Here is a 24,880-nt window from a genome sequence, read left to right as displayed (position 1 = left end):
CAAAAAACAGGCAGAGCAAGAGATATATTTAATTGCTTAAAAAAAGTTACGCTGGTGCCCCCCCCCCCCCCCCGTATCCGTGAAAAGAGAAAAATATAACAGTTAAGTGTAATCTGTGCCTTGGAGACAAGCGCCTCTCAACTGCACTTGACTCCCTGCCACATAACTGCCCCAACTCAAATAGAGTATCTTAAATCATTTAAGTTCCAATTAAATTGGAAGCTTGCACATTGACTAGTGGTTGTTTTCATATTTCATATCAGCATTCTTTACACATAATGAGCTGGTGTTAATATGTGTGAATATGAACTCATGAATATGAATTCGTTCATACGAAGTGTCACAGGCACCCATTATAATTGTAGAAGTTAAATCGAGGAGACTATAACATTAGCTAGATAACTAGCTATCATTTCATGCAAACGGAAATCTTCCATTTAAATCGTTTGTTATTAAAAGTTTCCTTAGCTAGCTAACCATAGCCTTAGCTAGATAACCAGAGCAACCAGGAATCACAACTTTAGCTGCAAAGAAATGGATCTGACAAGAGGTAAATAGCGCCCCCCCTTGACCCATCTAAAACAATGTTAAAACTGTGGCCAGGCAGTGAACTGCAACCAGTCTGAGTTACATAGGACGTTGAGACAGAGGCCCTGTTCGAAATGGGTTAAAATGCTGTTTAACGAATGACGTTCTGACTCTGATTGGAATTGGGCAGCCTTGGTCTAATGCTATGTCAAGAAAACAACATGAAATTTGAGAGAAACTTGAAATAATTGTCATGACTATTACTATGAACAATATATCCAAGCAAGTACAGTAGTGGTTTGCCAAAATTATACTGAAATTAATAGGTTTATGGTATGGCTAATGAAACCTTGCGATTTCCATTATTGTTGGTCAGCTGTTGGCGCGCGTGCACACATGGAAGAAAGTGTCCCTCATTTGTGGTTGAGTTTATTTCTCGGGGGGGGGGGGGGGGGGGGGGTTTCTTTTTCTTTAAATTTTTAAACTTTCCCTAGTCATCAAAGATATATGTACGGATGAAAGTTAACATTTATTTTCTTCTGACTTACAATAGGTGACCGTAATATTGTAAACCTAAACCTTTGCACCTCAGGTGATATGCCTCAAGCCCGCGAAGGCCTGTGAACTGATAAATAAATGATGAGTGGAAAGAGTACCCTCTCAAGTTCAACAATCCAAGTAACTTTATTTGCAGAACAGTCTCAGGGCAGAAACAATGCCATCCAAAAACAAAAAGCCAGCTCTGGGATATGGGTTGACAAGGAAGGGGCTTCCGGAAAAAAATCTTGACACAAACCTTGTGCTTTCAATTAGTATTTTTCCTCGTGGAGTGCATGTCAGGAAAACGAGGTCTATTGGTTGTTGACTCCATATTCCAACTGATAGCAATTAGTCCCAATTTACTTTTAATGTCTTTTAAGGTTTTTATATCACGATGCAGCTCTTCCCAACTATAAACTGCAAGAGAGAACTGAGAGTTGTAACTGTGAGACAGTTCACATTCAGTAGTAGTCACAAAGTAGACTACAGATAATCATGCACCGATTCAAGCAATCATATGCATTACATCAAAATCTTATTAGACAAAGGCAACCTACCCATATGATAGCATTACTGTTAGGTGAAAGGCATAGTATATAGTGCTCATAGCTTTTACAAACTGAAATCAAAGAAAGACAACAGGACTGTTGAGAACCAAATTAAGCTCCGATTTCACTTAAGTCCAAACTGGGCTGTGAAAATTGCTGCCCTTTAATATAATTGTAGAAATTCAAACAAAACACATTGCCAGTGTTGGCAGTTTGCTACAGTAATGTCAACTGGCAGAAAACATATTGGTACTATATGAAAATAAAATACTCACAGCAGGCATGTTCACCTCAAAAGTTACATACAGACACACAGTAACAAACAGTTTCCAATTATGAAATAAACTCTCTTTGTGCACAGCACACTAGAACATCAGCAAGTCTACAGCCGAGACAAGAACATGTTAGTACAATGTCTTCCCTTTTACAGGATCAAAAAATATATATCTAGCAGCTAATATGATTGTGGGGAAAACAAGTTCATCTGGGGGATCTGATGATTTGGAGTGTTTTACACAAAAACGCCTGCCTGCTCTAGGACCGCCAAGTTTTAGTTCAGTACAAAGAGTAATGCCGAATCTTGACCTATACCAGCTATACCAGCAATTACACTGTCCCTATGAGAACCATACCTTAAAAAAAGTGCATGTCAGTATAGAGACAACCTCCCAAAAAACATACTTTACAATATGGCTTTAGCAGTCATGAAATGTTGCACCATGCATTACGGTGACCTCTTAGTACTTGCCTTGTCCATAGAGGAACCTTAAACTCAACAAATCTTAACATCTTAACCCTAAGATGTTGTAACTAAGATTAGTGAGTGAGTGAATCAAGTGGAGTGAAATGTAGCGGGAGGGCATACGTCTTCAGCTGGGGAATGGATATTAAACACCCAGCTAGAATAAATGACTGCCAAGAGAACTGGTTCACACCACTGTCCCTTCAGTTTATATGAACTAACAGGAACTTGACCATGAGCCATGTGTGCTTACTGGTGTCCCACACACACACACACACACACACACACACACACACTACAACTGGAAATATGACTGAATGGAACATCTGTTAATGAATAAACATCTGTTAATGAATAAACAAATACATAGTACAAACTAAAAAACACAAAGCAAACTGTTAGTTGTGTCAGCAGTAGGCAGTTGACCACACAGCAGGAAAGACATAACACGTCACAAAGACATCCACGCACAGACGCAGTATCCAGAACGTTTTCGCAGTCACAGAGTTACCTAAAGTAAGAGCAACAGTATCATCATCAAGTGCTCTCCTTCCGTACATACACACAGTGCAGACATTACATTCTTTTACATTCAATTATGTGTTAATTATTAAAAGCTGAATTATTCACACCAAAAATGTATCTTGTGTTAGATTTTATGGTCTAGATGGGGCACCGTACATTATTTTTATAGTTTCAACATGCTAAATTTAGATTGTAAGTGGGACAGTTTAGCCATGCTTCATTTTGACTGTTTTTTATGACAGATGTGCTGCTTAGGCCTTGAGGCTAAATTAATGTACAGCCAGTCTTTTCCGGGTGAACATGAATTATGCCGACAAAATACAATTTTCCCACAGACATCAATTTAAAGTAAAGAAAACTTCTCCTGATCAAATCGAACTTTCCAAACATTATCTTCATGATTCCCTTTTTAATAGCCTATGACATATAGTCATAGCTGCTAGTGATTGATCATTTCCACCAAGTCAAGTGGCTGGTTCTTTCCCAGGAGAGCACACTAAAGTGAATGGTAAATGGACTGCATTTATAAAGCGCTTTTCTACTCATAGAGCACTCAAAGCACTTTACACATTAATGCTTCGGACATTTACGCATCCACACACAAATGAAGGTGACAGAACTCAATTTGTGTGTCCGTAAAAAAGGGTATGCTAATCCATAACTCTCTGCAAGTCTGGGAAATAACTCCATGCATTCAAGTGGCATGAGAATAGTGAGAAAATAGCGACAGTTATTTTGTTAACATAGTTAGCATTATTTCTTCCAAATACATTATTTGTTAATAAATTAGTTGAAATATCAAGGTAAGTGCAAACACTTTTGCAATGTTATCACGACAGCGTTCCAACAATCCAACAAATTAGTTTAATTTAACACCCATACCCTGAATGTTGATCAGTGCATTCAATCACAGATATTTGTCAGCAAGTCAAGAATCCAAAATGTCCCACCAGCCAGTCCCCTCAGTGCAAGAGCAGCAGGCTGAGCAGCAGTGAGAGAGTGCTGGACAGCAGAAGCATTGTCCCCTGGTTGAGGGGCCCCAGCTTTTCTCCACCACTGACTTTGTAACCGTTCTTGTTGTTGCTTCGATCTCCGATCTGCTGCTGCAGCTGCTCCTGCTGCTGCTGTGCCACGTGCTGAGTGTAGACGATGTAGAGCTCGATGCATCTACGAGCCTTCAGCTGCTCGATCAGCACAGGGTAGCCGATCTCCATGATGCTGACGACCTCATCCTCTGCCTTCTTCTCTTCTTCTGGCCCTTTCTCAGGCTCCTGCGTGCTCTCCTCCTTGGCGACAGTGGTGCTGGTGTTGGTGACTGGGGACCCGTCAGTGGCGTTCTGGGACTGGGCTGTTGCTCCGGCACTGATGTTTCCACTGGGCTCGGAGTCGGCAGCAGCGGGCCCTGGGGTGCTGTCGGTGCTTTCAGCCGGGGCTTGCTGTGCGAGAGCCACCGGCTCATCCACCTGGGGCTCACTGCCGCCGCCCTGCTGCAAGCTCCTCTTACTGCGCAGCAGGTCACTCCTCTTCATGCAGCTGTCCATGTACGTGTCGTACTCCTGAGGTGGTGGGCTAAGCAGAACCGGAGGGGGATTCCCGCCGGGACCTCCCTGCCCTGCCCCCCCTGTGCCAGCCTGGGCAGAGCCACCAGCTGCTCCAGCACCTCCATCACCATCCTGGGGCCTGCCGGAGTAACTGGAGCCGTAGCGGCGGTACATGTAGTTGTTGTAGTAGTACTCTTCCTGGGGGCTGTGGAAGTTGAAGTGGGGGCGCGGGAAGCTGCCCAGACCGTAGCCCAGAGCCATGCCAGCCACGGCCCCGGCACCAGCTGCCATCATCGCCTGCCTGCCAAAGCCCTGGGACCGGACAGAGGGGTTGTAGCCCATGTTCTGCACAGAATGGGCGAACGGCGAGCCGCCCTGACCGTAGCCCTGACCATAGCTTCGGGAGCCGTAACCATAACTGCCTCCATAGCCAGGACTTATGATCTTGTTATTAGGGTTCCAGTTGGGGTAAGGGTTTTGCTGAGGGTAGCTGCCTGCTGCTCCAACACCTGCTCCACCAGGATATGAACCACCTCCACCACCAGCATACCCGCCTCCCCTCACTGGGTACCCAGGGTACGATCCCCCAACTGGGTAAGGATTGGCCGCACCGCCAGGGTACCTGCCAGCCCCCGGATAAGAGCCCTGACCTGGAACCCCACTCTGGGGTGGGTACGGATTTGCCCTCCCTGGGTACATTCCACCTGGGTTGGATCCCTGGTTTGGGAACGAGGGCCTGCCAGGGTAGGGTGGGGGTGCACCTGCTCCTGGATAAGGGGGCGGAGCACCAGCTCCGGGATAAGGGGGCGGGGCACCAGCTCCGGGATAAGGGGGCGGGGCACCTGCTCCTGGGTAACGGGGCGGAGCTCCAGCACCGGGATATGGGGGTGGGGCTCCCGCTCCAGGATAAGGAGGCGGGGCTCCAGCTCCAGGATATGGGGGAGGGTTCTGCGGTTGCCGCGGGTAATTCGCTGGCTGTGATTGGCTTGGTCTTCGTGATGACGACCCACCGGTGCCGCTAGTGCGGGAACCGGTGGAGGAGGTTTTGCGACCCCAGCTGATACCACCACTCTTGAAACCCCCGCCACCACCTCTTCTGGCCGACGCACTGACCAGAAAAGTCAGGGAGAGAAGCAGCAGGGTGACAGGCTTCATCTCTGTGGAAAAAGAGTGTGATAGTGTTGAGGAGACAGGATGACACAGGATGTGGGGATGAAAGAACTGATACAAGATACATTTTAAATAAGTAACTTGAAGCAGTTTTATAGAGCAACTGGCAATTGCAATGCTACAAGTGTTTCTTGGCATGATTAAACATTCTTGTCTGAGGTTTCTAAACAAAACTTTAGTTTACAGCTCAGAACAGAAAATAAATACCTCCTTTAGGATCACTCTTGCAGCTTTAGAATTTTGTCAATTGTAAATTCAACATCTGACACTTCATTACCGTCACAGAAACAAAATACTACTATTATGATTATGATAAATATAGAACTCTTCATATTAGAATATATTCTATTTACATTGTGTAGCTATGCGCTATAATGGAGGGTTCCAAATCGGGAGTTGTAAAATTCCACAGAACTTGGACAAGTGGACAAGTGAATATCACGCGAGGGGGGCGAGGTTGTGTGGCGTCCAGCGACTATTGGTAAGTCAGCTGGTTTCCAGTGTGTGACCGTGCGTCATAAATAATCTAGCTAACGGCTTGTCTTCTTACTATAATGTAACAAAGAAGGATCGAATACATGCTAAATAAATAGGCCTAAACACTGTGCAGGACGTATTCTACTACAGAAATAAGAGTATCTCAATATCAGACTGACAGCCGTTAGAAGGAGGAAAGTAGCTAACGTTAGCTGATATTAACTGACGCTGTGTTAATTCTGATCTCACTGGGCAACAAGGATAATAATATTAGCTAGCTACCATTTAGTAGGGTTATCAACAAGTATAACACCCTGCTCCGATATAATATAACATTAAGGCTTTAAGGTATCGACCAGGATTCTTTGCCACGACTAAATTGTCGAAGGTTGGTGTAGAATAGTAATGTTAGACAACGTTAGCATACGATAGCGTGGCTGTTAATTCTTACAGCAAGCGATGTCTGTTTCATAACGTTGCTAGGGGTGTTCGCCTCCCCGATTACAAGTTCTCAGAAATATTATTAGGTGCCACAGCATTACAGTAGCAACTGAAACACTCCTACCTACCTTTTTAATGTATTTACCGTTGAGTTGCCAACGCCGTCTGAGACTGGTGCTTGCTGTTGTTGTGTGTCAACTGACCGCTACAAATAATGAGCCCTTCTACGGCAATTCTCTGGGAGCCTACATATGGGAAAGAAGTTTCCACTGATGTAATTTCCGGTTGTGTGGATAATCTGATTTAGGAAGATTCTGGATCGCAGCGCAGCATCTCATTAACATAATTTCTCACCTCGCAAATAAAAAAAATGTTTTATTTTAAACACTTACAACATTAAATGTACAAATAGAAGATGGTTAACAAATATTTTCATGTTTAATGATAATGAAGGGATATATACTTATTGAAAGCATGGAACTAGCCTATTTAAACCAGTTATTTATTTTATAATGAAATCATATTTTTCCAATATTAATTGTATATTTGTATAGCATTGTAACCATTGTTTGTGCGAAATGTCACTTCATCAAGTCAAACTTTACTTATTTAGGACATGATTTATTTTACTTGCCGTCGAAGATAAAATAATCCTTCTATTACCCCCTTACCCAAGATTCTTTAGACGATGACCCAACTTCCTTGGAAACAAGGTTACATCACTGTGTAGCTTCTACTCTCATTCAACATTGTAGACTCCCTCCACAGAGTCACTAGAATATGGTGACACAACCTTGCAGCACCTTCCCTAACCACTGGAGGGCGCATGTGGGAATCTTCTTCTTCTTCTTCTGTAGAGTTTTATGGCGGTTTACAAGCTACGTGTATTACCGCCATCTACTGGACTGAGGTGCAGTTCATTGGGGATCTTTAAAGAAAATTGAATCAAATAAAATATAAAAATAAAATATAACAAAACCAGTACAACCAAATCAATCAAAACAAAACAAGAGTTCTAAATCCTAATCGCTAATTGTGTTTCTTTAATAAATGATACTATGGACGCAGTAATACTTCCTGCTCTTGGCTCACCCAATAACGTTTCCAAGGAGAAAACTCTTTTTTCTGCACTAACCGTCCTTTTCAGTTTTTCTCTCTGTCTATAAAATCTTTCACAACTTAGCAGAACATGTTCTACATCCTCTCTTACTCCACAAACCTCACAATTTCCAGATGGATGTTTGTTCATGATAAATAAATGACTGTTAAGAGCAGTGTGACCGATCCTCATTCTGTAGAACCATACCTCCTCCTGTCTGTTTATATAACTATTCTTTTTCCCTACGATTTCTTGTTGTAATTTGTAAAGATGCCTACCCTTTTTCTCCTTATCCCATTCAGACTGCCACATTGTATTCATTTTTTGTTTGATGAGTACCTTGATCTCTGACTTACTGAGTGGAATGCTTAATTGAACCTCCTCTTCTTTCGTTGCCTCTTTTGCCAGCTTGTCTGCTTCCTCATTCCCTTCAACACCTTTATGAGCTGGAACCCACACAAACTGGACTGTCCTTCCCTGTTGATTAATTGAAAAAACGATTTGATTTATTTCATTCAATAGATCCTGTCTACATGTTGATTCTCCATTTTGAATAGATGTGAGAGATGACATTGAGTCAGAACAAATGATTGCTTTAGGGAGCCTAGTCTCTTCTAGCCATTGCAATGCAATTATGATGGCTGCCATTTCAGCTGCAAAAATGGATAACTGATCAGTAGCCCTCTTTTTAATATATATATCAGATTCAGGAATATACACCCCTATGCCAGTCTTACCCTCACAATCTTTTGATGCGTCTGTATATATTTTTGTTGTATTGTAGCACATACTCAGATACTGCCCTACATTTTCTTTAGTTTCTATAATCACCCTAGGGGAACTAAATAACCAAGGTGAGGTTGTGGCCAGAGGCAAAGTCTTACTGCATGTTATGTCCTCTATCTCCAACTGACTTGCTAATCCGTTAGCTTCCCAGCCAAAGCTACAGATCTGAGACCTGCCATATTCCCAACATTCATTAAGGACCTCCTTAGTAGGATGAGATGCGTTATGTCCTTTTAAATTGACCCAATAAGCCATACTCAATTTTAGACGCCTGAGGTGTAATGGCATTTCTCCTGTCTCTACTTGCAGCGCTGGTACAGGAGAAGTTCTAAATGCACCACAACATATTCTGAGACTTTTAGCCTGCATTCTGTCAAGTTCGTTAAGGCGTGTCTTTGATGTAGATCTGTACACAATACATCCATAATCAAAAACGGATCTAATCAGAGCAATATAAATTCTTTTTAGGGACGTTCCTGAAGCTCCCCAGTTGTACCCTGCTAAGCATTTCAAGACATTAATACCCTTCTTGCACTTCTCAATCATCTTCTGAATGTGTTCCTTAAACGTTAACTTTACATCAAACCACACTCCCAGGTACCTAATGGTATTGACTTGCTTTAAAACTTGTCCATATAGCTTAATTTCTATAGCAGGATTAGCTCTTTTCTTTGAAAAACAGATGACTTGAGTTTTTTCGACAGATAAATGAAAACCCCATTCGAATGCCCATTTTTCTACCTTGTTAATAGCTAGTTGCATTTTAGCTGTAATGTTTCCAATCTTACGCCCTCTTATCCACAAGGCTCCATCATCAGCATATAATGCTCTGTTAATTCTCACATCATCTATTAAATCAAAAATATCATTAATCATTAAGTTGAAAAACACTGGACTGCATACACTACCTTGAGGTGTACCATTTTCTATTGAATAAGTCTTGGAAAAGTCAACCCCAACTCTAACTTCTATAGTTCTTCCTTTTAAGAAGTCCCTGATCCAATTGAACATCTTCCCACCAATGCCCATCCTATTTAACTTCATTAACAACCCCTCCTTCCATAGCATATCATATGCCTTTTCTATGTCAAATAATGTGGCCAAAACTAAATCCTTGCTATTTTGTGCTTTCCTTATTATATTTTCCATGCATACAACAGGGTCCATTGTAGTCCGTCCACTACGGAACCCGCTCTGATGGTTGGAGAATAGACCTTTCTTTTCACCCTCATACATTAACCTTCTAACAATCATTCTTTCCATCAGCTTACATAAATTAGATGTTAATGCAATTGGCCTATAACTTTTAACTTCAGTTCTGTCCTTTCCTGGTTTTCCAATTGGAATCACTACAGAGTGTTTCCAACACAAAGGCAATTTCCCTTGCTCCCAAATCTTATTATAAAGTTTTAAAATCCCATACTTAGCCACGTCATCTATCTCCTTAATCATTTTGTAGCATATACCATCTTTCCCTGGTGAAGTATTCTTGGCCCCATTTAATGCTCTCTTAAGCTCAAATAAAGTAAACTCCTTCTCAAGTACGCTCTCACTATTTGCCTGTTTTCCTAATATTCCTTTATTTTCCTCCATTACTTTAAGTCTCCAAGATAATTCTTCAGCTGTTAGGTTTTTTGAGCTATGAACCTTGACAAAACCTTTTGCAAGCATCTCAGCTTTCTCTTGATTAGTCACTGCCTCTTCATCATTATCTTTAATCACAGGTATAGAGAATTCCCTTCTAATGCCTCCCATCTTTTTAATCATGTTCCAAACATCACCCACTTTAACTTCTGCCCCTATCTTACCACAAAATTCACGCCAATATTTCCTTTTAGCCTCTCTCACAACTCGTTTTACCTTAGACTGTGCTCTTTTAAAATCCATTAAATTGGTATATGAATGATTTGATTTAATATTTCTGAAGGCTTTATTTCTGGATTTAACCGCTTCCTTGCAGTCATCTGACCACCAAGGTACCATTTTCCTTTTCCCCATGCCAGAAGATTTACCAATAACCTCCTCTGCTGCCTCACACAATATATTAGTAACTTTTGAGTTGAATTCATCAACATCACTACTCCTATCTGATATTATTTCCATCAGCTTACCACTCACCTTAAAGTTATATAACCCCCAGTTTGCCTCTCTCATTTTCCATCTTGGAAACCAATTATCCTCTAAACACATATTTTGATTCCTAACACTAACCCAGATGATATAATGGTCACTACCAAGAGAATTTCCATTAACCTCCCACTGACTTACCCCTGCTATCTGATCAGATACTATCATAAGATCTAATACAGACTCTGTTCCATGATACGCATCAAACCTGGTGCCTCTTCCATCATTTAAACAAACCAACTTATTGTCATCCATAAATTCCTCAATAGTACTCCCATTCTCATCCACTTTAACTCCTCCCCACAGAGTGTTGTGAGCATTAAAATCTCCACATAATATTACCTTTCCATTTCCCCCCTCATACAAACTGTCTAGCGTGTCTCTCAAAATTCTTTTACAAGGATTATAAAAGTTGATGACTTTAGTTTTAGTTTTATCTACCCATATATCAACCAGGACTACCTCTACATCTATATTCAAAGTTATATTTCTATAATTAATCCCTTGTTGAATAAACGTAGCCACTCCACCTCCTGTAGTATCCCTATCTTTGCGCACTGCTGTGTATCCATGTATGATGAACTCAAGTGATGGTTTTAACCATGTTTCTTGTATACAGATGATATTGGGTTTGACATCTATTTCCTCAATAAAATGCTTAAGTTCCTGACCATTTGCAATTAAACTCCTAGCATTCCACTGAAGAATAGACAAAGTCATTTTGTTTGTGATTCTTCTAGACCTACCTCTGCTAGTAAGATATCATTGATACTTGTTTTATTGCTTCAGCATATGTCACCTTTTCCTCCACTTTAATTCGCTGAACCTCTGCTGCACGTTTATGCGCATCACACCCTTTATATGCAGCACTATGCTCGCCACCACAATTACAGCATCTAACCTTAGTACCTTGCTCACATTTACCATACTCATGATCCTCTCCTCCACACTTGCCACACCTCGCTTTGCCTCTACATATTGCTGCTACATGCCCACATTTTTGACATTTAAAGCACCTGAGCGGTGGTGGGATGTACTCACGCACTTGGTAGCTCATGTAGCCTACCCTAATTCTCGTTGGTAATCTTTCCTCTCTCATGGACAACAGTATGGATAAACTCTCCTTCTTCACCCCGTCTTTGTTATACGTCAACCTCTTCACCCTTTCCACTCTAGCTCCCGTCACATTTCTCATAATCTCTTCGTTGGTCAACTCAGTTGAGACCCCTGTGATCACTCCTTGTACTATTCTTTTCCTCTCCCACAAAACACACTTGATTTTCTTCCCCTCCAAGGTTGTCATTTTAACCAAAAGGTCTTTTTGTCTGCTATCAACGCATGTAATGATTACATTTCCATCTCTCAATGGCTTAACTGATACAGATCCTACAGCGTCGTGTAACGCTTTAGATATTTTCAGTGGGTTTAACGAACTTGGAGAATCAAACTGAAGTTTTACCTTTATTTCTTCCTGTTGTCTTATATTTTCGCTACGATTTTCCTCACCCGAATCCAGACCATCACTTGAACTATTACCACTATTTGTCCTTTTTTTCCTTTTCCCCTAGATATTACTTCCACCCATTTTCCAATGTTTGTTTTTCCCGCTTCCTCATCCTCCATCTCCTCACTCAATTCTGCTACCGCCAGTCCTTCCGGATTAGCCATTCCCCAATGAACTGCCCTCCACACCGACTGCTACCGCATGTGGGAATGCAACATGAAAGTGTCTTAAACCTCTCTGACTGAACTAGACAAGTGAAATCTGTCAAAATTGAAACTGTAGATATTGATCCCAACAAGATAATTACCTTACACATGAGAGGGTTCAGAAGGTTTCTTCAGAGGGTTTTTTCTGAATATAATGCGGGTAAACTCGCACTGCCCTTTGCTCAATCACAGTTACAAATTGGAAGACTTGCAAGGCCGTTTGTCACCACTCTAGTTGGTCTGTGTCCGTGTTTGCTAATCATGATCTTCAGAATGGTGTTACATGCCGGCTCAATGCACGAAACATAAAGGGTAGGCCATGCAGAATTTATGATAATAATAACAATATATTTATTAATGATTACAAGTTTATATTTATCTATTAATTATAGGCAAACTTGTGGTGAATGTCAGCGTTGTGAAGAGATGTAAAGTCAGTTAAATGGTAATATAAACAAACGACGACGACGATCATCCGAAACCAACGAGTATCCCAAATCCACTCTCTATCCAAATTCAACGACCAATGCAACGCTCTCCCGACTGCCATCTGATCAGGGCTTTTGTAGCCCATCCAATCATGTGTTACACCTGTTGTACACCTGCTTCCCATTACCTGCTGAGGAGACAGAGACAGAACAGGCATGCAAATATCATGGGGCGGGGCCTAGATCCGTCAGGGTCGTAACAATGGAAATGTCTAAGCATTTGGACAGTTTCAATAAATTCAAGAAATACCCTCTGTGTTTTTTGAATGCATGCATGAGATGAGATGAGAACTACAGTGAGCTGACCTTTCCTCACATTTTCTCATTTTGAATGTGATACCTCTGTCAGTGTATAATGGACCAAGGTTCGGCTGTTTCCACCTATGAACCGGTCCAACCTCACTGGGTCTATCAAACGCATGTGGATGGTCAAGATCTGTGGGTGGCCTTCAGCCAGTACGACTCAGACAAACTCAACCAAGGTTTGGAGAGGGGTGAGTGTCAGTGAGCATGTGACATGACTTTGTTATATGTGCATGTTAATGCATTCTCATAAAACCTTTCTGGGCCTGGCTGTTCTATTTACCTTCACAGTAACTGCCGTATCTTTCATAGGTTGCCTGGTCATTGGTCATTATCCGATTGGATGCCTGTCTTTCATCCCATCATATGATTGGCTTCTGCTAGCTGTCACCTGTGTCCTTACTGGTTCCCTTCTCTCTCTATGCAGTGACGGAGGCGCAGGAGGAAGTGGTGGCCACAGATAGGGCCCACTATGACGTCCTGCTGAAGGAGCGCATCCGACGGGCAGCCTACTGGGAAGAGGAGCCCACTGCGGTCCTTCGGGGCACGTGGTTCTACAAGGGTGCCAAGGACCACCACTACATACCATACCCAGAGTCCATCAGTGAACGTCTGGAGGTATATACCGGTTCAAATGCTATGGTCACACCGGTGAGGGCAGTATATAACAGGATATACTGATCATGATTAATATATATCGATTGATCTTAGTTGTTCCTGAAATCATGCAACATTTGTTACAAAACCTTTACAAATGGATATTGGTTCCTATAATTTGTCCTTTGGTTTACACTGTCGTGCATTCATCACAGTTGGCATATAGAGAGGCTATGCTGCAAAACCAGTGGAGGAAGACAGTAGAGTTTCCAACTGGTGAAGTAGTCATTCTTCAGAGCCCCAAGGTGAGATATAATGCATGAGCACATTTGAATGTGTGTGTGTGTGTGTGAGTGAATGTGTGAGGGGATAAAATAAAATAAGATAACCTTTATCAGCCCCATGCAGTGAAAGTGTCTAAATCTGGTGGCTTTTTTCCCATGATGTATATCCCTCTTGACCCCTAGCTTGCCACACAGTGGCCTTCAGTAACATCAGTAGACGAATGGGCCTCCACTGATCATAACTGTTCAGTGAAAAGGGGAATAGAGAATACTGGTGCTGAGATACCCGGGGGTGAGGCTCCACTTCCTCATGCTGTTAATACTTGCATAGTGTTTTGTTATGTTTTGTTGATAGATGTGGAATTACACACAGGCCTGTTGTACGAGTCTGACAAACCTGTGTGTGTGTGTGTGTGTGCATGTGAGTGTGTTTGTAGGGGAACCTGAAACTGTGGATCACCTGGTGTTCATGGTACATGGGATTGGGCCTTCATGTGATATCCGCTTTCGAACCATCATCTCATGTGGTATGTGTTTCTTCCTTTGTGGCTATTGCTGTGTGTGTGTGTCAGTGGCGTAACGTAGTTACGACGGGCCCAGGTGCAGGATATTATGACGGGCCCCAGTCAATGGCGTAAGGCAGTGGTTCCCAAACATTTTACAGTCCAGTACCCCATGTTTGTAACTGCTGCCGCCGCCGCGCCCCCTCCCCCTGCGCAGATATTCAGCCTACAACACTTAAAACTGTGAAATTGTCAGGGTATGTCACTAACCGCCGCCACCACGCCCCCTCCCCCCGCGCAGTGTAATTATTTAGCTGAATTTGGGTATACATCAATATTTTTGGCAATGCGACTTGGCTATTCAGACTATTTAGGTTGACATACATTTGTCTACGGGCCCCCAAGACCCACAAGACCAGGTGCCGCACCTGCTGCACCCCCTATAGTTACGCCCCTAGTGTGTGTGTGTGTGTGTGTGTGTGTAGGTTTGCACATCTTCACCCATTTTTTGTAGGCTAACAAACCTCTCATCTGTTCTTTGCACCCCCCGCACCCAACCCACCATGGTTCAGTAAATGACTTTCGTCATGCGACACAGGGATTGGTGGAGACTCATTGCAGGACGGCACTGGCCGAGGGCCAGATCGGCCGAGTGGAGTTCCTGCCAGTTGACTGGCATAGCCCCCTACACGGTGATGCCACTGGAGTAGACAAGTGAGACACCATAGTATTGGAGGGCTAGATCACACAGCACACATAGTTCCACAACTGCCACAGTTCTCAAAGAAATGGAACTTGATCAAGTAAAAGTAGAAATTAGTGAAATTGAAAGCAGTGAAACATAAATTAGCCTGGTATAACCAGACCCAATTAGTCTGGCCATACCCATATGGGTATTGTTTCCAGTCGTTGCATCCTAATGGGCGTAGACTGACCACTATTGAGATATATTTCCTACCTTACCTAAGGTATACACATATTTGCCTTTTCCCAAACCCTGTTGACAGTAAGGAAACAATGTCTTTACCCTTGATGAATAAATGTAAACATTTGTCTTGGTTGCACATGTTTTCTAGCGTTGCGACAACTGTTTGTTACGCTTTATCTAACTCTAGCACTGCTGCCATTATTGTAACTACATTTCAAACATCATACTTAGCCTCCCCCACTGGTCACTGATTGGTCCGCCCTTCAGAATGGCTCAGCGATTCATCTTGCCAAGAGGGTTTCCAGACTATACTCAGCAAAAACTAAGCAGGGAGCAATAGGCGGACAGAGCCAGGCTAAATGGAAATATGACAGATGGAAAACATTTAATTATTCACAGCTTGTTAAAGAACTATAGACTAAGAAAAAAGAACACAATTATTCAGAAGACTACAGCTGCTAAGCATATATGTGATGACATAATCCAATATAATACAATATAATAAAACGTGATGCCTTGTTCAACCCACTTTCTCACCATTGGATCCTTCCCTTTCCCAGGGTGATACAGTGCATCACCCTCCCCAGCGTCGAACGACTCCGAAACTTTGCCAACGAGTCATTACTTGATCTGTTCTTCTACAGCAGCCCCACTTACTGCCAGGTCATCCTGGACACTGTGGCCACTGAGCTCAACCGCCTCCACGGCCTGTTCTGCTCACGTCACCCCAACTTCCAGGGCCAGGTGTCTCTAGTGGGACACAGTCTAGGTCTGTTCCCCCTCTCCCAGGCCAGAACATACTACATATATATATATATACAGTGGGGAAAATAAGTATATGAACCCCTGCCGATTTCGCAAGTTTGGCCACTTGCAAAGAAATGTGTGATCTTTAATTGTAATGGTAAGTGTATTTTAACAGTGAGAAATAGAATATCAACAAACAAATCCAGAAAACTACATTTTATAACATTTATGACTTTATTTGTATTTGATGCAGAAAATAAGTATTTGAACCCCCAAGCAAACAGCAAGAATTCTGGCTCCCAATGACGAGTTATGTTCCCAAGAAGCACACAGATTAGTCCTCATTAGGCCTAACAAGGTACACCTGATCTCAACTGGTGACGTGTATAAAAGAAACCTGTCCAAAGAATCATACTTCACACCTTCAACCTCACCACCATGGGCAAGACCAAAGAGTTGACCAAGGACGTCAGAGATAAGATTGTAGACCTGCACAAGGCTGGAATGGGTTACAAAACCATCGGCAAGCAGCTTGGTGAGAAGCAGACAACTATTGGTGTGATTATTCGTAAATGGAAGCAACACCAAACAACTGTCAATCGCTCTAGGTCTGGGGCTCCATGCAAGATATCCCCTCGTGCGGTATCGGTGATCATCCGAAAGGTGCAGAATAACCCCAGAACTACACAGTGAATGATCTCAAGGCAGCTGGGACCACAGTCACCAAGAAAACCATTGGCAACACACTGCGCCGTAATGGTTTGAAGTACTGCAACACTCGCAAGGTCCCCCTGCTCAAGGAAGCACATGTACAGGGCCGTCTGAAGTTTGCCAATGAACACTTGAATGATTCTAAGGAGGATTGGGAGACAGGATGTGGTGAGATGAGACCAAAATCAAGCTCTTTGGCATCAACTCGACTTGCCGCGTTTGGAGGGGGAAGAATGCTGAATATGACCCCAAGAACACCATCCCCACCGTCAAGCATGGAGGTGGAAACATTATGCTTTGGGGCTGTTTCTCTGCCAAGGGTACAGGACGACTCCACTGCAGCGAGGGGACTATGGATGGGGCCATGTAACGTGGAATATTGGGCTTGAACCTCATTCCCTCATTCCCTCCCATTGAAAACGCAACCTTAAGGATTTGGAGAGGATCTGCAAAGAGGAGTGGACCAAAATCCCTCCTGAGATGTGTGTAAACCAACTACAAGAAAAGTCTGACGTCTCTGCTTGCCAACAAGGGTTATTCCACCAAGTACTAAGTCATGTTTTGCTAGGGGTTCAAATACTTATTTTTTTGCATCAAATGCAATTTAAGTCATAAATGTTATAAAATGCAGTTTTCTGGATTTTTTTGTTGATATTCTGTTTCTCACTGTTAAAATACACCTACCATTACAATTATAGATCACACATTTCTTTGCAAGTGGCCAAACTTGCGAAATCGGCAGGGATTCAAATACTTATTTTCCCCACTGTATATATATACACTCTCTCTCTCACACGCGCACACACATACACACACACACACATACACACACACACACACACACACACACACACACACACACACACACACACACACACCTGTAGCTCAAATAGTATAGCAGGATGCAAAAAAGCAAAACAAGGGCTTGATTCCCAGTACACATACATCAAATATTAAATATGTGTTTGATAATATATTATGATAAGATGTATATTATGATAAAATATATGGCTTATCTGTACGTCACAAACTGAGTACATTTAAATGTAAAGAGTTTTGTAAACCTGGACCATTTACTTGCACTGAGCCAAGTGTCTTTTTAACAACTCTCCTTCAGTGTAAAAGTCGGAAGAGTGTGAATCAAGAGAACTGTGTTGGAACAGGACACAAGGAATATAGACACGTGACAATCACCAATTATTGGCCATTATCCTCATTACAATACAAGAGCTGTAAATAACCCTGCTGGGTGTTGCTAAGTGTTAAGGTGTCAGCACAGAAATCAGTAGCACACCAGACCAGCATGGCCCATAAAAAGCTGTAGATAGATAGATAGATAGATGGATACTTTATTAATCCCGAGGGAAATTTAGGAAATTTGTCCCATGATGGCATCAGACTAGAGGAGATTTCCTGACTTCTCTGTCCTCTCTCAGGCTCTCTCATTCTGTTTGACCTCCTGACTAACCAGGTGGTTGGCTCGGGCCACCCTAACACCCCTGTGGTAAGAATCAATGATGAAAAGGTTCAACATATTTACATATTTACATACTCACACAACTTCATACCAGTAATACTTTTTAACAGAAAGGTTTACATTGGGGAGGGATTGATAATAATAATGGATGAACAAGTGACAGTACAGAGTGTTCTGTGCCTTGTTGTTAAGACTTTTAAGATTTCCAGAAATCCATGTATTAGAAAGTTGGAGGGGAAGTCCATGTCTTTATTTCTGCAAGTACTGATGATGGGCTTAATTAACTACTTCTGCCCTATGTGCTATTTGTCTCCCAGGACCTCGGCAGAGGTGCAGGGGCCATTTTGGCTCCTAGTCCACAGAGCCGTGGCCTGAGAGCAACAGTGAGCGGTGTGGAATCGGACGGACACCAGCACTCCACCAAATACAACCGCATGCGTCTGATCAGCAGCAGTGTGGATAATGACAGTTTCGACTTAGGGGTTGGCCAGGTTCGATGACCTATGTTTGTTTCCTTGTTTCCATATTTTCATCGTCCCTCGTTCCTAAGCCCATGGTTTGGGCTTGTAAAATGTTCTATTGTATGTGTTTGTTTTTGTTTTTGTATTTGTCGTGGCAATGTCTCTTTTTCACATCTCCAAAAGAAATGTGACAGTAGTTAACACTAAACTTGAAAAAAGTGAAAAGAAAATATGTCAGAAACCTATTAGTCTCAACAGTATTCAAAGCTGAGGATACGTAAATCCCGATGGGACGAACAGGACCCCGACACGCATTGTGTTGACGTTTCGTGATTTTCGCTAAGAAAAAATAGTTCTTCAAGCAAATAGAACTTTTTTCAGGTGTTGCGTAGCAACCCATTACTTGCTGACTTCAAGTTACAATGACTTTCCGTGACGTTAAGTGACCGGACTACCTGCGGAATGATATGAAAGATGTGAATTAGAAGCACAAAACCCGCTGCCAATGACAGCTGCCATTAACTTTTCGCAGCGGTGAATATCAAGAAATTACAGACCTGCGAACGTTGTGGTGGCCCATTCAAATCAACAGAACTTTTTGGAACATTCTGAAGAGCCGTATAATAAATGGCAATAATATGAAGATGCTTTTCTGTTATTGTAGTTACAAGCAATATGTACACATGTGAATGATGTTATGCAAACATTATACAGTAGGCTACACACTCATATACACAAATACAAGCGGTCAAGTTCAAACAAGTGTTTGATTGAAATGAGCATACATTTTCATAATGGTATCTCTCTCTCTCTCTCTCTCTCTCTCTCCTTTTCTGTGTGTGTGTCTGATATATCTGTGTTCTTATTGGTCAGGTGTCCATCCGGTATCCTCAGCTCTCCTTCAACCCCTACATGCTCTTTGCTTTGGGCTCCCCCATCGGAATGTTCCTGACAGTCAGAGGCCTCAGGCACATCGAACCTCACTACTCCTTACCTACCTGCAAGGGCTTCTACAACATCTACCATCCTGTGTGTGAACCATGAAACACACACACACACACACACACACACACACACACATACACACACACATACATCTCTTATAGTGGTTATGTACATGTTCACATAGAGAGAGAGACGTATGCACTTACACCTAAAATATACTGGGAACTGTCAAATCCAATGATACATTTAACGGTATCTCTCTCTCTGTCACATACACACATGTGCACACAATACTCTGTTTATTTATGTTTTGCATGTTATCTCTCCTGGTAGCTGGACCCAGTGGCATATCGTATTGAGCCTCTGATCCAGTCCAATACATACATGCCGCCTGTCCTTATTCCTCACATCACAGCTAAGAGGACACACCCTTGTGAGTATCTTTTCTCTCTCTTACTCTCTTACTCCTCTATCCCATGCTCTTTCCGTCTCTCTTTCATTTTAGCTCATTTTTTCTCTCTTTTTTCTATCACCTGCTTTCTTTTTTCTTTTTTCTTCCAACTAGCTCACTCACTTTCACTGTATTCTTATACTAACTGAAGATGGCCGCCAAGCAAACCCCATGGGCCATTGGTTGACCTTGAGTTGGCAACATGAAAAATTCTTAACTAGTCACCATTAGGATCCTTAAAAAAAAGTAGGTTACAAAACAATGCCAAGCGGATGCATGGGAACCTATTTCTCCTGCTAGACTATTATGGTAAATGTACTAAATAACATAAGAAAACATCAGTATTGTGAAGATAAAAAGTGTAGTGCAAGTATATGTCTAGGGGTTTGTAACAAAGCCCTTCTCATACTCCTGCCAATCAGTTAGGAACTCGCCACACCTGCATCCCAGTCCACCTGCTAGGAAGAGACGGAAGACGGGCAGGCAGGGCCAGAGTAGACCCTGCAGCTATCCCCCAGTCCTTCTCACACGAGACCTCTCCTGGCTCCCTCACTACAGCAGATATACTCAGTGCTCATACTTTGTGTTTGTGTTTGTGCTGCAGACTTTGGGCACAGTGTGGAACGCCTGACCACAGACCTGAAGCACAAGATGACCTACGTCCTCCTCTATGCCTGGCAGTACTTAATTCGTCCACCTTCAAGCAGCAGACAGAGCATTCAAGGTTCATCAGCTTCACAGCAACAAGGTAGTAGTATTAGTTGTTGTTGTTGTTGTTGTTGTTGATACATAATACACTTATAGTTATGGATAATTTCATTTATTAGACATTTTTCACTAAGTATCAAAGTGATCAAATGGTCATGATCACACTTTACAGTGACCATCTGAACGTAAAAGTTTTACCTGAGAGTAGAACATAATCAAACAGTCAATACTACATAGCAGGGAACAGGTAAATAATGAATAATAGTTTGTTAAGCGCCCCGTTTTTTGAAACGGTATTCATAAATTATTTAAATCAATGTGTGAGGGAAGTCTAAAAAAGGCAGTACTTTACTTTTCTGCACTCTCTATGAATGGATGGTTGTATGTACTGATATAGTATCAAACAGTATTTTGAAAGCATCTTCTGATGTATCTGAAGTTTTGCTTTATGTTTCACTGGTTGACTCAGAGTCCAGCAAACTCCTACCCCAGTCTGAGAGGACAAATTGCATCAGTACTGGAAGGCTTAACAGGGGGCGCAGGATTGACTACGTCCTCCAACAAACAACCATGGAGAGTATCAACGAATACCTGTTTGCCATCCAGAGTCATTTGTGTTACTGGTGAGAAGAGTGTGTGCGTGTGTGCGTGTGTGTGTGTGTGTGTGTGTGTGTGTGTGTGTGTGTGTGTGTGTCAGCCGTATGGCCGCCTCCTTAGATTTTCGGAATGCCCAGGACACGGAAGCACCACCAGTGTGTAAATATAAATACTTTATTTTGTATAAAATCGTGGACTATAATTTAAGGGTTAAAAGCATCAAAAAATCCAAGCCATCTCCACCAGATAGTCCAGTCACCAGCCCTCGGTTGACAGTAGACCAATTGCGGTAAATCCAGGCCGTTATCTGTTCGGTGAAGCTAGGTCGATGTAACGTCGCGTCTGCTGCACCCTCACTTCGTTGGGATTCCCCGGGGATCCCCAGTGACGTCAGTCGCGGCCTCCCCGACCTGGTGGACACGTTCACCACAGAAGTCGTAATCAACGTACAGTCGGTCCAATAAACAAAACACCTCAGGGCACAGTATCTAGATAGTAATCGTACTTCCCTTTATGTTGGGTATGGTGAACGTTGAGTCATTCACGTCGGTGGCTTCGCTTGGTGTCCATGGTTCGTCAGTGGAGTTGCTTCCATTCCGGAACCAGCAGTCCTCGGGTAAACAGGCAAGGGATCAACACTCCGCAGGCCACGTATACAGTATAAATGGAACATACAAAGATAAAAGAAGGCTCACGTCCCTTAGCTCAGGGAGTATGAGCATTGATCAGCCAACAACCGGAGTTCTCTGGTACGATGGCGTGCGCTCCGCTGCTTCTCTCCGTGGCAGTCCGTTTCTTCCGTTCGTTCAGTTGTTCGTTCGGTTGGCCCGTCTCCTGGTCCCCGCCGGGCACCCAGTGTGTTCTCAGCTCCCTCTTCTTATAGTGTCCCTCTTTGCCCCTCGCTCCTCAGATAGGTCGGTAGGTAATTGTCCAGGTAATCAGTCCAGGTGAAAGTAATTTGCTATAGTCCTCATAGGAAGTCTGAGCAGGGAATAGTCTATGCAATGCAATTTCACACGGTGCACGTAAGGATGAGATCACAGCAATACAAACAGTGAATATGAGATCACAGCAATCAATACATTTTATGAGCACAGCAATCAAAAGGAACATCACACAATATTTGCAAACAACTAGACCTATACTGTCCTAATAGGCTGACGTGTGTGTGTGTGTGTGTGTGTGTGTGTGTGTGTGTGTGTGTGTGTGTGTGTGTGTGTGTGTGTGTGTGTGATACAGAGAGGTAGACAGAGGGAGAGGTTCTCAAAGCTCCACGAGGGTTTTGGGAGAGTGAGCCAAGTGTGTGTGTGTGAGAGAGAGGTTGGGGGGTAAAAAGAGCCTTTTAGCATTCTAGCATTCTTACGCATGTTCATATTCTTCCTTCATTAGGGAGTCAGAGGACACAGCCTTACTACTCCTGAGAGAAATCTATGACGAGTCTGGTATTGTGTTTGAGAACCTGCCATCATAGACACAAATAAAGTCATTAAAACATGAAATTAACACTCTGATGTTTTTTTTAACTCCTAATGCTCTGAGTGTACCATTACAAGAGGTGTTCTTTAGAGCCACAGAGTGTTTGTGGGTAAAGGGCAGAAAGCTGGCCCTGTAATGCTGGAGGGGCAAAAGAGTTTAATCACAACAGATGGAGACCACTAGAGATGTGCAGTGTGCAATTCGCCCTCCATGTGCAGTAAACTGAAATCTTGTGGATGGATAATGTGATGATGTGAATGCAATCAAAATCAGTCGTCATTGTTTATTTCTCTCTTCTTATTATAATGGCTTGTGCAGGAATGCAGATAGGACTGCTGGTCTGCTACATTTGCACAGATGAAAGATAGTGGCACTTTTATGAAATCTCAAAAAGAGGAAGAATATGTTTTCTGCACCAAAGGTGTGTGTGAGACAAAACCTGTGTCTACAAAATCAATAGTAGGTATATTTTAAAACTCATCCTGGGCTGGTCGGTGGAGATTTGAGACTTTTGGCTAGCTTATCTCCCCCTCGTCTTCCTATACTCTAAATACATTTCCCCTCCTCCTTCAGCCTGGTATATTTGAATGTTGTGAAATGCAAGGACCTCCCCTTTAGTAGACCCCCCTAGCTCTTGTGGAAACTCATCAGTTGACAAAGTGTTGTTTGAAATTTGTTAAAAATGCTGCCTCCACCAGCTGCATCCAGCTGGGCACCCCACTGTGCAGGCCACTCACGGGACCTGGGGTCCATAGAGAGGTCATCCTATCAGAGTTCCGTGGGGCTCGTGCACAGTGGAATTTCACTGACCATTTGGTCAAACCCCAACAGTTTCTAAACTGTTTCAAGGTACCCTTTATTTCATGCCTGAACATGCCCCGCTCATCCCCCTCGCACTATATAAGTCCGACCCTCCGATGGCCAAGTTGTCGGGCACAAGAAACTGGAGTTGGAGAGGTCGTTGTCGAGGAGTGCGTTGGACAATTCGGGTTGCATGCATAGCCATCACACTTCATCATTGCCGTGCGTCACTGAGAATGTGAGTGTTTGTGTATATGTGTGGTAGTTATCTAGTTTGTTTCATATCAGTGGATATCAAGTTATGTAGTGTGGTAATTATTCACTGTCATGTCATATTTCCATCTGTTACCGTTAATCAACAAGTTACGGTTAATGGATAAATAGAATGTTCACCGTTACGGCACGGCGGCGAGGAACATATCTTCATCTGATTCATAACATTCATCTTGTATATATCGTATTCATTCGGGTTGTATATAATGGTTCCTCTTTATTGTAGTTAATTGTTAATATTTGTATATTTGTCATTGTGTCATTCCATAGGAACCACGGATAAATCATTACGCCGCTCAAACACGAATAACTCAATCACCGTTCAAACACGGAATCATGTTTATCATTCACGGTTCACGGATTCATGTGTGAATACGAGTCCTTTACGCGGATAATCGTATTCACCATTCATCTTCAATCATTCATGTCCATCCTGCCATTCAAGGCTTGAGTGTGTGTTTCAATAAATATCAGTTCTTACATCATCATTGGGACTTGACATCCATTTATGTTCTGACCGGACAAGCCTGTGGCGATTGTCACCTATTTCACAACCAGTAATACAGTTATTTTGGGTTTCATTCAATTCACATATCACCCTATTTTATAAAATTAGTTCTATTGAGAAAGAAGACGACACATATATTCTGAAAGGAATGCAGGACTGAATCCACGTCTGGTAGGTTTAAATTTACTACTGGGCAAAAAGTAACTAGATAACTTACAAGAAAACTTTTGATACTATACTACTATTTATAGTCATATGGTAAAAACAAATACTTGTCATACCAAGAAAAGAAGACTCATTATATAAGCCGTTACAAAACCTTGTGTAGGCCTATAGGGCCATGGGACAGTACCTTGCAGTGACCCTTGGATTTCCGTCTAGCCACATA

At 42.6% G+C, this 24,880-nt stretch overlaps 2 protein-coding genes across 3 annotated transcripts; one reads left to right on the top strand and one right to left on the bottom strand.

The window, feature by feature from the left end:
• Positions 1–1,188: 1,188 nt before the first annotated feature.
• Positions 1,189–6,757, bottom strand: prnprs3 (prion protein, related sequence 3). Of its 2 annotated transcripts, none has more exons than XM_012835125.2 (2): positions 6,641–6,757; positions 1,189–5,581 (listed from the first exon to the last, which is right to left on the bottom strand). In XM_012835125.2, exon 2 carries the CDS (start codon positions 5,577–5,579, stop codon positions 3,846–3,848), a length of 1,734 nt encoding a protein of 577 aa, XP_012690579.2. In that variant the 5' UTR covers positions 5,580–5,581; positions 6,641–6,757; the 3' UTR covers positions 1,189–3,845. The 2 variants fall into 2 exon arrangements, with proteins under 2 accessions (XP_012690579.2, XP_012690580.2); XM_012835126.2 differs by having other exon boundaries at positions 6,658–6,757.
• Positions 5,787–22,944, top strand: LOC105906876 (phospholipase DDHD2-like). Its single transcript, XM_031570710.2, has 15 exons — positions 5,787–6,075; positions 13,072–13,216; positions 13,453–13,643; positions 13,838–13,927; positions 14,090–14,198; positions 14,344–14,433; positions 14,982–15,123; positions 15,898–16,106; positions 18,232–18,299; positions 18,590–18,763; positions 19,607–19,762; positions 20,012–20,111; positions 20,734–20,877; positions 21,307–21,460; positions 22,824–22,944. The coding sequence occupies exons 1-15, from the start codon at positions 5,959–5,961 to the stop codon at positions 22,903–22,905; spliced, it is 1,971 nt and encodes a 656-aa protein (XP_031426570.2). The 5' UTR covers positions 5,787–5,958; the 3' UTR covers positions 22,906–22,944.
• Positions 22,945–24,880: the final 1,936 nt, after the last annotated feature.

This window comes from Clupea harengus, chromosome 7, assembly GCF_900700415.2.
Source record: "Clupea harengus chromosome 7, Ch_v2.0.2, whole genome shotgun sequence".
Classification (NCBI taxonomy): Eukaryota; Metazoa; Chordata; class Actinopteri; order Clupeiformes; family Clupeidae; genus Clupea; species Clupea harengus.
The sequence above is the reverse complement of the archived record's forward strand: the minus strand, read 5'-3'. Positions and strand labels throughout refer to the sequence as shown.

What these genes read in the sequence shown, in the direction of transcription:
- prnprs3 (XM_012835125.2), bottom strand. Translation starts at nt 5,579, where the DNA reads ATGAAGCCTGTCACCCTGCTGCTTCTCTCCCTGACTTTTCTGGTCAGT.
- LOC105906876 (XM_031570710.2), top strand. Translation starts at nt 5,959, where the DNA reads ATGCGCTATAATGGAGGGTTCCAAATCGGGAGTTGTAAAATTCCACAG. An exon ending in GATGCCACTGGAGTAGACAA is followed by an intron (nt 15,124 to 15,897) that starts GTGAGACACCAT and finishes TCCCTTTCCCAG; the next exon opens with GGTGATACAGTGCATCACCC. An exon ending in TCGACTTAGGGGTTGGCCAG is followed by an intron (nt 18,764 to 19,606) that starts GTTCGATGACCT and finishes CTTATTGGTCAG; the next exon opens with GTGTCCATCCGGTATCCTCA.